This window comes from Saccopteryx bilineata, chromosome 5 (assembly GCF_036850765.1).
Source record: "Saccopteryx bilineata isolate mSacBil1 chromosome 5, mSacBil1_pri_phased_curated, whole genome shotgun sequence".
NCBI classification, from domain to species: domain Eukaryota; kingdom Metazoa; phylum Chordata; class Mammalia; order Chiroptera; family Emballonuridae; genus Saccopteryx; species Saccopteryx bilineata.
In genome coordinates, this window is record NC_089494.1 from 2,392,071 (window position 1) to 2,406,835 (window position 14,765).

At 47.1% G+C, this 14,765-nt stretch overlaps 1 protein-coding gene across 4 annotated transcripts in view; it reads right to left on the bottom strand.

The window, feature by feature from the left end:
- Positions 1-1,857: 1,857 nt before the first annotated feature.
- The window catches only part of TRAF3IP1 (TRAF3 interacting protein 1), a 50,670-nt gene continuing 37,762 nt past the window's right edge, over positions 1,858-14,765 (bottom strand). Inside the window, exons 13-14 of one of the 4 annotated variants that reach the window (XM_066280996.1) lie at positions 5,921-6,141; positions 1,858-3,606 (exon numbers count right to left, since the gene is read on the bottom strand). In XM_066280996.1, coding sequence (XP_066137093.1) covers positions 3,441-3,606; positions 5,921-6,141 — 387 coding nt within the window. In that variant the 3' untranslated portion in view covers positions 1,858-3,440. The remainder of the gene's footprint in view (positions 3,607-5,920; positions 6,142-14,765) is intronic. The other 3 variants (XM_066280995.1, XM_066280994.1, XM_066280993.1) reach the window with 3 other exon arrangements.

A 14,765-nucleotide genomic window follows, 5' to 3' on the forward strand; every position in this document is an offset into this window, starting at 1 on the left:
CTCTGAGCCCGCGGGAGGTACGATGAACCAGGGGTGTGTGCTCTCTGCACTTCTGGGTGTGGGTGGAAGGTTCCAGAGCCTAGGCCCCGACGGTGGGCACGCCTGGGTCATTACCTTGTGCGCAGGACCTCATTTTGTAGCCGATTCTTTATGGAAGTGCAAACAAGCCAGTCATCCTAAGCCTGTGAGCGCTGCCATCTGCTCAAGGTCCCGGCCATCAGTCGGGTCAGGGCAGCTTAGAGAAGTCCAGCCCTGTTTCAGGGGCACCTGTCAGTGTGAAGAGAGCGCCAGACCCCCTGACATCCCAACCTGCACTTAGTGTCACTAAATGACACCATCTCTCTCCATCGATTTCAACGATGAGTATTTTCAGGTGGCTTATTAAACAGAAAAAGTTAGCTGTCAAAGTAGAAAGCTTAAATTTTTTTTGGTCTTTAGTTTTTCCCCAAAGGTTCACATCATTTCCTTTGAATACAAATTAGTGTCAGCTCAACCTCTTTTTTTTTTTAAAAAAAAAGCTAACTTTTTATTTTTTAACTTATTGATTTTTTTTTGGCGGGGGGGGGGGGGAGAGGCAGACAGAAACTTCAATCCATTTCTGCATGTGTCCTGAGCAGGGATCACACCCACACCCTCTGCACACTGGGACAATGCTCCAACCCGGGGCTTTCAACCCTTTCACACTTGGGGACCAGTGAAAATAGGAGAATTATTTCGGGGACCACAAAGGCAGAAATCACCCTGAACATAAGCGAATTCGACTCAGATCACTGGGTCTGTAATCTTCATACACCAGGGTGGTTAACCCTTTTGTAAACCAGCACAAAATTCCTGGCAGACCAGTCTGACCAGCGATTGAAAAATACTGCTCTAACCTAAGGGGCTATCCAGCCAGGGCTCAGCTCAACTGTTTTGTTGTTGTTGTTTTTTAATTAAGTGAAAGGCAGTGAGGCAGAAAGACTCCCGCATGCACCCCAAGCATGCACCCAAACAAGGATCCACCCGCACGCCCACTGCCAGGGGATGAGCTTCTGCTCCACTGCTCGGCAACCAAGCTATTTTATATTTTAACACCTGACGCAAGTCCATGGAGCTATCCTCAGTGCCCGGGGCCAACTTTGCTCGAACCATTTGACCCATGGCTGCAGAAAGGGGAGAGAGAGAGAGAAGGGAGAGCGGAAGGGTGGAGAAGCAGATGGTCATTTCTCCTATGTGCCCTGATCAGGAACCAAACCTGGAACTTCCACACACCAGGCCGATGCTTTACCACTGAACCAACTAACCAGGGCCTCAGTTCAATTTTTTTTTAAATTTTTTTAAAATTTATTTTATTTATTTATTCATTTTTAGAGAGGAGGGGGGAGAGAGAGAGAGAGAGAGAGAGAGAGAAGGGGGGAAGAGCTGGAAGCATCAACTCCCATATGTGCCTTGACCAGGCAAGCCCAGGGTTTCGAACCGGCGACCTCAGCATTTCCAGGTTGATGCTTCATCCACTGCGCCACCATAAGTCAGGCCTCAGTTCAATTTTTAAACTAAAATTTCTGAACTATGACTCCAGTACTTCCTGAAAACTTATAAACTAAAGTAGAGAAAGCATTTAATAATGCCATTTGTATATTTTATCAAAATAATAAGTAATACCAGGATCTGTCTATAAAATACAGTAATAATTACAGAGACTTTTTAAAACTTCATGAATGATATTAAAATTTGATAAATGCTTACCTGTCTTATAAAACTTCAATGTATACAGAAAATGGACAATTACCCCCATATGAATATAAACATAGATTTCCCTGAACTTTCTTCAAGGAAAACAAAATGCCCATTCAAAAATTAAAAAAAAAAATCCCAACGCTTATAAATACATTTTTCCAGGTATGAACTAAATTGGAAAACCCATACACGTGTAGAAAAAATATGATTATTTTAATGATCTATGTATAAAAGAAAAAAATAAATTTTATGATACAATTTGATAGGCTACTTCATATAAAAATTTATCCACATACAATGTATGTAACTTTCTGCAACACAAAGAATTGTAGTCATACATACAAATTCATAAAAAAGTAGACATCTTAACTTGAAGCAAAACAGGGCTGTTCAGGGTTGTGGCTAAGTCATTCAATTCAGTAGAAAACAGATTACCAGTATGTGACAGGTTAGTTAACTATGATGTTTCCCCTCTTCCAATAAAGTATTTGGTACAATCTGATCAAACAGAATGTTAAGGTGCGCTTTAAGAAAGGAGAAAAAGACCAATGTTTCAAAATGGCAGATCTTAGTAATTTGACCTTCAATGTATTCAGCTTAGAAAATCCTATAACCACCGTAGTAAAAGATTTATTTTGAAAATCATAGTCAGAAAAACTAAACTGTACCATTTGTGCTAACCTTTATAAAAACAAAACCTCCTCAGGCAATTCTAACACTTGACATGGCCCTCTGTGGTTTTAGTAATAAATGCAACACCTAGAAATAAAAGTATCAGGACCTACGGAATGTGTATCCCGGAACAATGAAATGCTTTATATACAAAATTGAAGACGTCAGTACGTACAGTTTTATATGTAAGTGAAAACTAAATAGAAACCATGTAAAAAAAATACCCCCCTAAATGGTAACATCAAAAAAAGTTTGTGAACTGGTGCTTCCTTTTAAGTTGTCCTTTCTCAGTTTCCCTAGAGGACCTGCCCGCAGGGTGCAGGGTGCAGGGTGCGGGGTGCAGGGTGCACCACCTGTGCGAGGGGAGGGCGGCGTGCCAGGCGGGCCATGGAGAGCAAGGCCCCCGCGGAGCCACACAAGCACCCACCTGGGAAAGAAAGCAGTGGGGGTGGCCGGGACAGCCTCACGTCCACACAGTTTCATGAAGGCTATACTGAAATCACCTTCTTAAATTTATGAACTTTTAAGGGTGAGAAATACAAGAATAGTAATAGGGACCAATAAGAAAATTACATAAGGAAAATTACACTCATTATAAAGAGGTTTTAAAAACGTTCCTATGTGCCTTTACAAAGATACAGGTTGAAATGAACCCTTTTTGAGCGGAAAGGAACTCAAACTATAACCCAATTGCGAGCAGACCTCGGTCACTCGTAAAGTGCCTCAGAGGGGACACAGCCTTTGCTCAGTGCCTGACTTGCGGGAGTGCTCACTAGACCCAGGACTGAAACCCACCACGACGGTTCGGTTCGGTTCGGTGCACGGGGCAGGAGTACTCTGGGCCAGAACTAAGGCCCAGGCTCCACAGACCCAGTGAACAGGCTCGCAGACACTCCCACACAGCATCTGCAGGAGCCGTTTACAACCGGCCTGCGAGGAGGCCTGAGGAGGCCGGGAGGAAAGGTGCCCTCTGCACACAGAACAGCCCCTCGCTCCGAGCTCCCTTTTATTGTCAGACTGAGGAGGACTCACACCCTGAACGTCCTGGGCTCTCACCTTCTCGAGCTCACATTAATACCATACACCATTTTCTGGATTTTCTCTTCGTTCTTCAGGATGTTGGCCTTCACGGCACAGATCTTGTCCTGCTGGTCTTTGATCAGCTGCTCCAGCTCCGCCAGCTCCGCCTTCAGGGGCTCCACCGCGGAGCTGGTGACACTGGTGGGAACAAAACCAGGCGCTCCTAAGTGTCCAGTCTCCTCTGAGGTTTGCTTCCTCATGAACACACTCAAGGCCCTGGAGAAAGGTCAGCCAGGGCGCCAGAGGCTGCCCGCTCCACCCGGTCAGGGCACGCAGGGGGGCCGACCAGTGAGTGCACAACTGAACAGAACAGCTGCCCGAGGCGAGCTCATGCTTCTCTCTCCTTCCTCCTCCCCTCTCCTGCTCTCTCACTCTGTCAAACCAATGAAAAATCAAAAATAAATTATAAAAATAAAACCTCCAAGACAACCAAAGTGCTTATTTCACCCAAAGAAAAAGGGTAAAAATAGAAATGTACTGAAGAAGGACTTGAAGAGACTAATCCTTCACCCCTGGGAAAATCTACTGATCTTCACCACCCCCACCACAGCCAGAAGTGAAGTCGAACATGAAATTTATACAACGAGGTCTAATATTCCTTAAATTACAGGTGTCACCGAGCACCCTGGGCTGGCAGGGAGGCGGGCAGCAAGGCCATCAGCACCAGGAAGCGCCACCGGGACGCCCACACGTGCCCACCTTCACTGGTGGAGAAGCCCCACCCCCTGGGCAGGCTCGCCCAGCTTCAAGAGGACCCTCTGGGGCCCCTCCGAGCCTTCACTACCGGGTCAGACACTGGGGTCACTCCAGGAACAAGGGGGGGCCTTGCTCAGAATCAGCCTCTCCCTCTCGGTTTCTGAGCTCATGACAACAAAGCAAAGCAGAGCGAGGATTCAACCACCCTGCCCCAGAGCAAGTGGGGCCTTTAAGGAGGAAATGTCTGTGACCATAGTTTCAACACCTGAAATCAAAGCTCACAAGTGCTAACCCATTCCAGGCGCCCCCCACTTTTGGAAAGTTCACGTATGACGCTTCGTTTTTTGAATGCACCTGCATTAGTAACTGTTTCCACTAACTGAAAGAAATCCCAAGAGGATTTTCACTTTTATGGGGGAAAAAAAGGCCAAAAGCGGAAGCAGCAGTCACCACGTGCTTCGTACAGGCAGCAGCAGGGGCCCAGGGAGCCCTCGGCCCTCGGTGCCAGAGGCCGAGCTGCGAGCTGCACGGGAGCGTCAGCCTCGGCTCCAGGGACCCTGCCGCTGCGGGCAGGACGGGCCCTGAGGCCTCAGGACGGCCTCGGAGCTTAGACAGGTGTGCAGCTTGGAATACAGCTGGACCTAAGTAAGTGCTGGGCCACGGTAAATGACAAACACTGCGCGTGTGCTGAACGCGCCTGCGTCCAGCATCCACACTATTGACACACACAGAGAAGGTGAAGTCACTGTTCTGGTTCTGCTAGCAGCAAACGGTGCTGCAGTCGGCACCAGTAACGGATAAAATGGCAACTCCTGCTGGAGTGGACTTGTGTGCACACGAAGCCTGGTACTTATCCTGTCATTCCTGACTCTACTATGTTACTGTTACTTCAGGTTTTCCGTGTTACTTGGTATGTCTGACAGGTTATTCTGGGGGTCTGGAAATGCTCAAAGCTGTTTCCACATAAATTAATAACCACCTGCTCACTTTAAGCCTTTCCGGCTCAGGAAGGCCTCGCAGGTGCGCTTGGCTTCCGGACAGCAGGGAGCCCGAGTCAGGCTGAGAGAGACACCTCAAGTTCTCAGTGACTATCTGACCTCTGTCATGCGGTGCACTTTAATACTAAGGGCCTTTTTAAGAATTAGCAGACTAATAAAGACTGGGACCCCATTATAATATAGCTTTATATTGCATGGGCTTAAAATAAATAATTGAGTCAAATCAAGTGTTTTCTGAAAGAACAGTTAATAGTTGATATACGCATCCTAGATTCACTGATTAGATAGCAAACATTTCTCTAAAATAAATCTTTTTAACGGCTATTGTTTCTTTTACAGTAGCAACTTCAAAATGGGTTCACCAGCATTTATTTAGAGTAAATAATTAAAATACTTTTGAACTACAAACAATTATAAAACTTTAGGAATTTTGATGAAATATAATAAAACATGGTATCTGAACTTGTGAATGTCTAAACTGTTTTATGCATGAATATTAGCTCCAAATCTGTTCTCACTGATACAGAGAAAAGCACACTGCCAGCAAGGAGGAAGGAAGACGACAGGGAGGGCCCAGCCCTGCAGACATGGGGGTCCCTCGCCCTGCTCCGCCTGAACTCCGCCTGGCCACGCCCTGGCCCTGGCCCTGCCCACCTACCTGACCATGCCCTGGGCCTGCCCCAACTCCACCCTGACCATGCCCTGGCCCTGGCCCCGCCCACCCACCTGGCCCGCCCCACCCTGTCTGCCACCCCCACCTCTGCTCCTGCTGCAGGGCCTCGGTGTGCTGCTTGTTCTCGCTATGCCACAGCTGCAGCTCCTTCTGCATGGCGTCCACGTCTTCCTGGAGATAGTTCATGATCCTGCCCAGGGGCAGCGCGCTCTTGCACAGCGTCTGGATGGACATGCGCAGCTTCTCTATCTCCTTGGAAACGATGTCTTTCTCCTTCCAGGCTGACTCAAAGACAAGCGCCTTCTCCTATAGTTGGGGGGAAAATATGGAGAAACAGCCTCAGTCCGGAGGCAGAAGGGCTCAGGTGTGGGGCAGTGCTGGCTCAGAGCCACCAGGCCACGTGAGTGTTCGCTCCTGTGACCATGAGTCTCCGGCCAGCAGCAGCCCTGAAAAAAACAGCACTCTGTGACATATAAGCAGTGTCTGGGAGAGTCCCTTCCTTCTCAAATGGTAGAGGGTCTGCCTGACCAGGCGGGGCAAAGTGAACAGAGCATCGGACTGGGACGCAGAGGACCCAGGTTCGGTGTCCTAAGGTCGCTGGCTTGAGCCCAAGGTTGTTGGCTTGAGCAAGGGGTCACTTGCTCTGCTGTAGCCTCCCGGTCAAGGCACATATGAGAAAGCAATCAGTGAACAACTAAGGAGACTAAGGAGCCGCAACAAAGAACTGATGCTTCTCATCTCTCTCCCTTCCTGCCTGTCTGTCCCTATCTGTCCCTCTCTCTGTCTGTCACAAAAAAAAAGAAAAAAAAGAAAAGGGTAGAGAGGTCCTTACCTGGAAGGCTGTCTCTGGGGCCCATTCTAGATGGTAAGATTTTATTTCCCAAAAGACCAGACACTTGCTGCAATCATGGTAAGAGAAGCTGAGAGACAGTAACTTTCCCAAATGCAGCGGTGGACAAGGACCTGCCCCTCACTGCACCCTCTCCCATCTCAGGGAACTCTGAAACCCAGCTCACCAGGCAAGAGGAGGAAAGGGCCCCACAAAATGGGAAATGGGCGATGTGCTGCACCTGGACTGATGGAGGTCACTGGTGGGGACCCGGAGGGCGTGGCCCACAGCACCCAGCTGAAGTACTCAGAGAAAGCTGAAGCAGTGGCTGGACCACTCAGGAAGTGAAGGAGGAGGAGGAGAAATCAGCCCACCCGGTTTCATCAAGAGTGTGCTGTCGGCAGGACAGACACACAGACTAATGAGACAGGAGAGGGGTCCAGAAACAGCCTCACAGATATGCCAAATGGTTCTTGACAAAGTACAAAAGCAATTCAATTAAGGAAACAGAGCTCTTAATACGGGGCACCAGACCAGCAGAACCGTCTGATGAGAACATGAACCTTGACCACAGTCTCAGACCTCTCAGTATAAAGGCAGAGAAGGAGCCTCCTAGCAGCTGGTACAGATCACTGAATGCCAGCTACTTCTCCAAACAGCTACGGCCCCTGAAAAGGACCAAGGAGAAGCTGTCCTGGACGTCTGGGTGGGGTAAGCGTAGGGGGCTTGACATGAGACCAGAGGTCCATGTGACTGAAGCAAAGTCAGTGCCCAGAACAGAGAAGACAGTACACAGACCAGCCTTTCTCCTCGACCTGAGAAACGGAAACACTTGATAATCATCTTACTACACTGAGAACCGATCATAAACCACACTGACAAAGCAGGCAGGCAGCAGGGAACGCAGACCCAACTTCTCAGCTGAAACGCTCCCTCTCTACCTAAAGTAATGAAGGTAAGTTAAGAATGTGACATTACTGGCTTCACCTGGTCCTTTCAAACCTTTTTATGGAAGGCTCTTCTCATATATTCATCTTCCAGATGAACTTTGGAATATTCTGTCAAGTTCTAAAACCTCCACTGACTATGTATTAGAACTACATTAAACCGACAGGTTAGCTTGAGGGAAATGAACATCTCTGTAATGTTGCATTTTCCACCCATGAACACAATGTCCTGATGTTTTCCCAGGTCTTCTGTATTTCTTGGTAAAATTCCTCAACTTCTCAGTCAACAGTGACTGGCAGCACCTCATTAAAAGCCCACAGACCCCAGGGGGTCATGTTCTGTTTCCGCAGGAACACTGGTTCCCACAGCTGATTACCGACCCACGGGCAGACGGTGACTCCGTTGGCTTCTCACTGGCCCTCTTACACGTTGTTTTCTCACGCTTTTAACTCCGGGGGTTGATTTACTTGATCAACTGTTGTCATCTTCAAATATGGTGACCCTGCCTCCCTTCCAGAATTAAACCTCATCTCTTGGGACTGGCTAGAACCTCCAGAGTACCCCAGTGGGGTCACATTCCCATCCAGTGCCCACACCCACTCGCTGCGACGGCGGGCGCTGACCGCTCCAGGCAGGCCCTCCGGCCCCTGTGCCTCTCCACCAGAGGGAAGGCTGAGCTGGGAATGTGACCCCTACTCTTAAAGACAGCACCCTGCCTGGAGATTTTATTTATTGGGCACGAGAATAATTTTTTCGTTAAAAATAAGATAATTGAGCCTCGTTTAATGGATACTACATTTACTTGGGCTTTTTTTTTTTAAACTGAAAGAACTGACTCTTCACCAGATGTGGCTGCAGAAACGAGGGAGGCACACTGACCATTAAAGGAAACAGACGAGACGACTGTTTTCTAGGGAACAGTTTTCAATCCCACAATATAGTCTATTTCACCAACAATTATATGACAAAATACATGCTTTAATAATTCCTAACCATGACTTGTTCTTTCAGAGAAAACACAGAATAAAAGAAAAAATTTAAAAATTGGAGATATCATTAAAATGAAAGATACAAAAGAGAAAATCAACAAAGCCAAAAGGTGATTTAATAAGATAAACAAATTTCTGGAAAAACTGATTTTTTTAAAATTTTTTGTATTTTTGCTTAAATTGGAAATGGGGAGGCAGTCAGATAGACTCCCGCATGCACCCGGCCAGGATCCACCTGGCATGCCCACCAGGGGGCGATGCTCTGCCCCTCCCGGGCGTCGCTCTGTTGCAATCAGAGCCACTCTAGCGCCTGAGGCAGAGGCCACAGAGCCATCCTCAGCGCCCAGGCCAACTTTGCTCCAGTGGAGCCTTGGCTGCGGGAGGGGAAGAGAGAGATAGAGAGGAAGGAGAGGGGGAGGGGTGGAGAAGCAGATGGGCGCTTCTCCTGTGTGCCCTGGCTGAGAATCGAACCCGGGACTCCTACACGCCAGGCCAACGCTCTACCGCTGAGCCAACTGGCCAGGGCCAGAAAAACTGATTTTTAAAAGAAGAAAAATCACTAAAAAGTAGTAAAATTAATAAAAACAGAACAAAATAAAACAATAAATAGAGCCAATATTTAACATAATTCTATCAAGACCATGAACTTGAAAATTAAAGGAAAAAAACCTGACAACTGGAACTGACTAAAGAAGAAACAGAAAGCCTGAACACTCACTAGTTCATACAAAAATAAAGGCAGTTTAAAATTTTCCACAAAAGAAACATTGCGCTCAGACGGTTTTATGAGGAACCCCACAAAACACCAGGAGGGAGAGGGCAGGAGCGACCAGCAGAGGAGAAGCCGGCAGACACCTCTCTGATCGAGAGCCCAGGGAGGACCAGCAGTAACGGGACAAATCCACGCGTGCCCGGTGACAACATGCAGGATGCGGCAAGAAGGCTCAGCCTCAGGTCCGGGTGAGTCCTGCCCCAGATGCGGGGCCCGCACACAACTGCGAGGAAACAGCAAGGTACCAAGCTCGGGACCTGCGACCAAGTGACCGCTGTGCTCTTTCAAGCTGCCGAGGCCGCAAACGGGAAGGCCGGAAAAGCCGACAAGCGGTTTCCCACCAGAGCTGGGCTGCACATGGCTGCGTGCGGCTCTGGGCAGCTGGGAGCCGGTGTCCTCGACAGGAGGGGCTGTGCTTCCCAGGTGGGACCATCCCAGTGCCGCACAACACCCTTGTTTGTAGAGGTGACCCAGTCACGTACTGGGGAGTGATGTCAGCAACGGGTGACCAATAGCCACTAGCTGGTCCACCTCAGTCCCTCTGGGCCCGTTCTACTCAGTCAATTAAACCCGAGAAACCCTAACTCGTTTAGCCAGGTCGCATTCCTCCAGCAACAGGCCTCCACGGGAAGCTGCTTTTCAAGTCAGAAGAGATCGCACAGGGCCTGACTGGTGGCGGTGCAGTGGACAGAGCACTGACCTGGGACGCTGAGGACCCAGGTCTGAAACCCCAAGGTGGCCAGCTCGAGCGCGGGGTTGCCGGCTTGAGTGCAGGCTCACCAGTTTGAGCACGAGGTCACAGCTTGAGAACGGGATCATCAACTTGATCCCACAGTCTCTGGCTTGAGCCTCAATATCACTGGCTTGAATAAGGGATTACGGGCTCGGCTGGAGCCCCCAGTCAAGGCAAATATGAAAAGTAATCAATGCACAACTAAGGTGCCCCAACTACAAGTTGATGCTTCTCATCTCTCTTCCTCTCTCTCTCCTCTCAGGAAAAAAAAAAAAAAATGTAACCAGACAGGAACAACGAGGAGATGGGAACTAGAAAAATAAAAATGTTTCTCAAAGCAATGGACTCAAGTGAATATGTCTCAGAAAGAACAAAAATAACTAGAGAAGAGTAAGAAAAAAAATTACCAGGAAGTAAATTTCATTGTTTCAAGTGAAGCCAAAGAAATATGGGATTTCAGGATTAAAACAGTTCTGGGAACAAGCTGCTCCACGTGTGACAGGTGCTGCGTCCCAAACTGCACGAGGTTTCTAGTGACTCTGAGCTGCACCGATGTCCCCACGCGGCCCGGAGCCGGACAGGAGCTGGGACCTAGGTCCGGTGCTCAGACTCCCAGGACCTCTATTTCCTGGGCAGGAAGTGGTGCCGCCGTCCTCTGAGCACCGGCAAGACCAGAGATTGCCCACGGGAGCACAGGGCCGGGAGGCTGAAGCTGCCAGGTTCTGCTAGCCACTGTCACCGGCTGAACCACGGCCCCCCTGGGGGCAGCACAGCGACGCTGCTTCGTGCGAGGACAGCCAAGCCGGACTGCGCCCAGGGCGGAAGTGTTTGCAAGGCCCCTCTTGTAAGACCCGATTTCTAACATTCTTTTAAAAAACAAAATGTCCTGGTGTCTCTCAGTGGGCACTCTCTAAAGCTCTCAGGCGCCTGTGAGTCCCCCGTCGGGGCAGCGCCTCCTCTGCGCCTGCCGTGGCCGCACACTGGACAGCTGCAGCCCCGGTAACCCATGACCGGTCCCTCTGTCTTCCTAGTGACTGCTGTCCAGACCACCAGCACTCTCCTCACGGGGTTTCACCCCCTGGGTACAGCCAGTCGACTAAACCCAGCCTACATTCTAATTCTCACCAACTGGTCTTCATCTGGGGCTGGTACAAGGCAGACCTCCACCCCAACATTCATTAACGTGCCAGTTAACACAGTTACACACCAGGCTCTACAGTACTTAGTAACCAAGTTCACACCTACGGGGGCTCAGGCTGTCTAAGTCCATCAAACTACAGGTATTGGTTATGCAAAGCACAGATAGGGTGCTGACAGAGTTAAGGCCAAAATGATTGTCAGCCAAAAGTGACTAAAATCTAGAAGTGATAAACATAATATATGAACTTTTAAGTGAAAGTTTTGAGTGAAAATATCTTCACTCATCACATTATCATTCACTAAATATATTAAACAGAAGATGACCATTCCCTTTGCAAATGTTTATAAGACTATGTGGCTAATCATATTTTCATTATCCAGTTTCCTTAAGCCACATTTTTTTCCCCAGGTAACAGTCCTCTGACATTCTACCCATACCACCTTTGTCCACACTCAGGAAGCCTACTTACCTGTGACCACCTTCACAAAGTTCATATACGTGTAATGATTTCATGGTTTCCAAACGATTTTCATCATCTAAAATATACCGATGCACATAGATGTACTTATTTTAAGTGCTACTGTTGATAATTTGGTGGTGAGGATTTTACACCCTAAGCCTGAACGCCCCAGACTGCGTGCACTGGAAGAGCCTGCATTCCTTGGGAACAGAAAACTACCACCTTATTTCCTAACACGAATAAATAAATAAAAATAACTGTTTAGGACTGAAATCAATCAGTGGTTCCAGAGTTCAGCTGTTCAAGTCTCACTAATGAAGAAATATAGCATTTGTTCCCTTTCATCCAAACTTAAAGTACTTTTATCAGGTGCAAAATTTCAGTAAAGGAGGTATTTTTTTTTAATTCAGTTTTAGTGAGAGAGAGAGAGAGAGAAAGAGATAGAGAGAGAAAAGAGATAGAACAGGAGGAGCAGGAAGCATCAACTCCCATATGTGCCTTGACCAGGCAAGCCCAGGGTTTCGAACTGGCGACCTCAGCATCCCAGGTTGGTGCTTTATCCACTGCACCACCACAGGTCAGGCAAGAAGGTATTCTGAATAACATTTTTCTAATAGGGTGAAAGTATCTGTGTTGAAATTGCACCATCTAGCTACCAAAATGGTCGTTTAAAGTTCTATTTAAATCCACAAAATGAAAGTGAGGGTGAAACCGCTGACTTACGTAAGAATTTAGCTACCTTCGCTATAACTAGTTATTACAACAAGTATAACGTGTATGGTAAGATCACTCTATCACAAGGCATTTGGACAGAGGCTCTTGCAAACAGTCCCCACAGCTCCATGGACACTGGTTCCACACCGGCCGAGTGCACTTCCACAGAGGAGGCAGTGACACAGACGTGCAGGCCCTCCAGCCCACAGAGGCCAAGTTCTCGTCTGAAGAGGGGCAGGAGCACCAGCACCCCCACGAGGCGTACTGTTTACAGCAGTGTTTTCCACCTGCCGGACCATGGAAATTTCGTGCCGGAACACTAAAGAGTCAGCCACCCTGATGTCGTGTGAAGATTATAGACCCAACAATCTCAGCTGAATTCGCTTATGCTCAGGGTGATGTCTGCCTTAGTGGTCCCCAAAATAATTCTCTTATTCCCACCAGTCCCCATGTAAAAAAGGGTTGAAAACCACTGGTTTATACCACCAAGGAGGTGACGAGGAAAATCACAGAAACCTGAACTGAACAGAAAGAGAAAAAAACCTACAACAGGGAAATACTCTATTTCAAAATAAAGAATTGAATCTAAAAAAATAAGTAGCTGAAATTTACATTCAATTAGAACATAATAACATGAAAAAAGGCTAAAAAAATAAAATAAAAAAGGAGACTGATAAATCAGGAGAGTCCTGAACGGGTGGCTCAGCAGGGCATCGTCCCGACACACCAAGGTTGTGGGTTCAGTCCCTGGTCAGGGCACATCCAAGAATCAACCAATAAATGTGTGAATAAATGGAACAAACTGCTGTTTCTCTCTCTCTCTCTCAAACCAGTAATTTTTTTTAATTTACAAAAATAGAAAAGAGAAAATCTTCACACAGTACCTTAGAGAGAGCTCTCTTTGAAACTGCTGGCTATAACTCTGAAGCATCTTCATTTTATACAGTTTAAAACATGAGCATTTTTTTTTTTTTTTTTTTTTTTTTTTTAAAAACATGAGCATTTTTAAGCACAAGAAACACGAATAAAAAGTACCTTTCTGGTTGTTTTTCAAAAACTTCATAAATCTCAAGAAAAAATATTGGCATGCACTAATATCTTACTATTAACAAAGTTTAATATTTCCTCCTGAAAAGAGAACAAATAAGTCAGAATAATGAAAAAAATGCTCAAAGCAGTCTGATTCACATATTTATTCTATAATGTACTATTCAATCCATTAGCACAATAAGAAATGGCTTTTCTTCCAACACAACTTCAAAGACAGGCTGGAAAGATGCCCAGATTACAAATATGTATTTCCTTAGCGTTGGGGGGGGGGAGGTCCCTCCAAAAAAAGTAAAAAGTACCAAGACCACAGGCACGGGCACACTATAACTTACACAAAAAGCAGAGAAAACACTATTTGAATTTTGAAATGAGATAGAGAAGATAGGCGGCTCATATAATTAACTTGGATAAACCAGTAATACACGGCAGCTACAGCCCCCGTTCTGAGGATGCTACCCTCGCCTCCCCGAGAAGCCCGCGCAGCACCAAGCCCGCCCGGAGGCCCGGAGGCCCGGAGCGCAGAGAGCAGAACCGCTCCTCGAGCACCAGCCACCACCAACCACGGCTGGCCGCAGAGAAAGGCTCGGCTCCAAATAATCAGCACCACACAGACCACAGTCCCTGAATGTGCAATCACACCAGACACTGTAAATACGAAGACTTTAAAAACCTTTCCATTTGAAAGTTAAAAAGCAGACTCCTAAATAGCCCATGTGTTTAAAAGAAATAACAACAAAGGACTTCATATTAATTCAAGAAATTATATTTACCATTAATTATTCAAGGAGTTTAAAATTCAGGGATACAGCATGCTTAAAGAGAAATGTATAGTCTTAGATATATTAACTTCTTTTTAAAATGATAAACACTAAAAATAAATAAGCTAAGTTTTACATATGAGGCGAGAAAAAGTAAGCATCTAAAAAAACAGGAAAAACAGAAAACGGCACAAATGGGTACCTACGAAAATTGAAAGCTGATGCTTTGCCAGAGGGCCCATTTCAACAGCTTTTTTAGAAATCTTATCAAAGGGGGAAAAAGATGACATTTCTGGAAGAAAAGGAAAACCAAAGATCTATTTTTAAAACCATAAAGCACACGCCCAACACCTCCACACCGAGACTGTGAAGGCTAAGGAGGTGCGGGTGTCCTCGAGAAACGCTGGTCGGCCCGGCTCTGGTCTCCGGAACTGCCCGCCACCGAGCGCAGCCCACATGTGGCAGACACGCGTGTCCCAGAAACCCCTGGCCCCCCGCCCGGCAGGCAGCCTCCTCCGTTCCCCATGTGCCTTGCA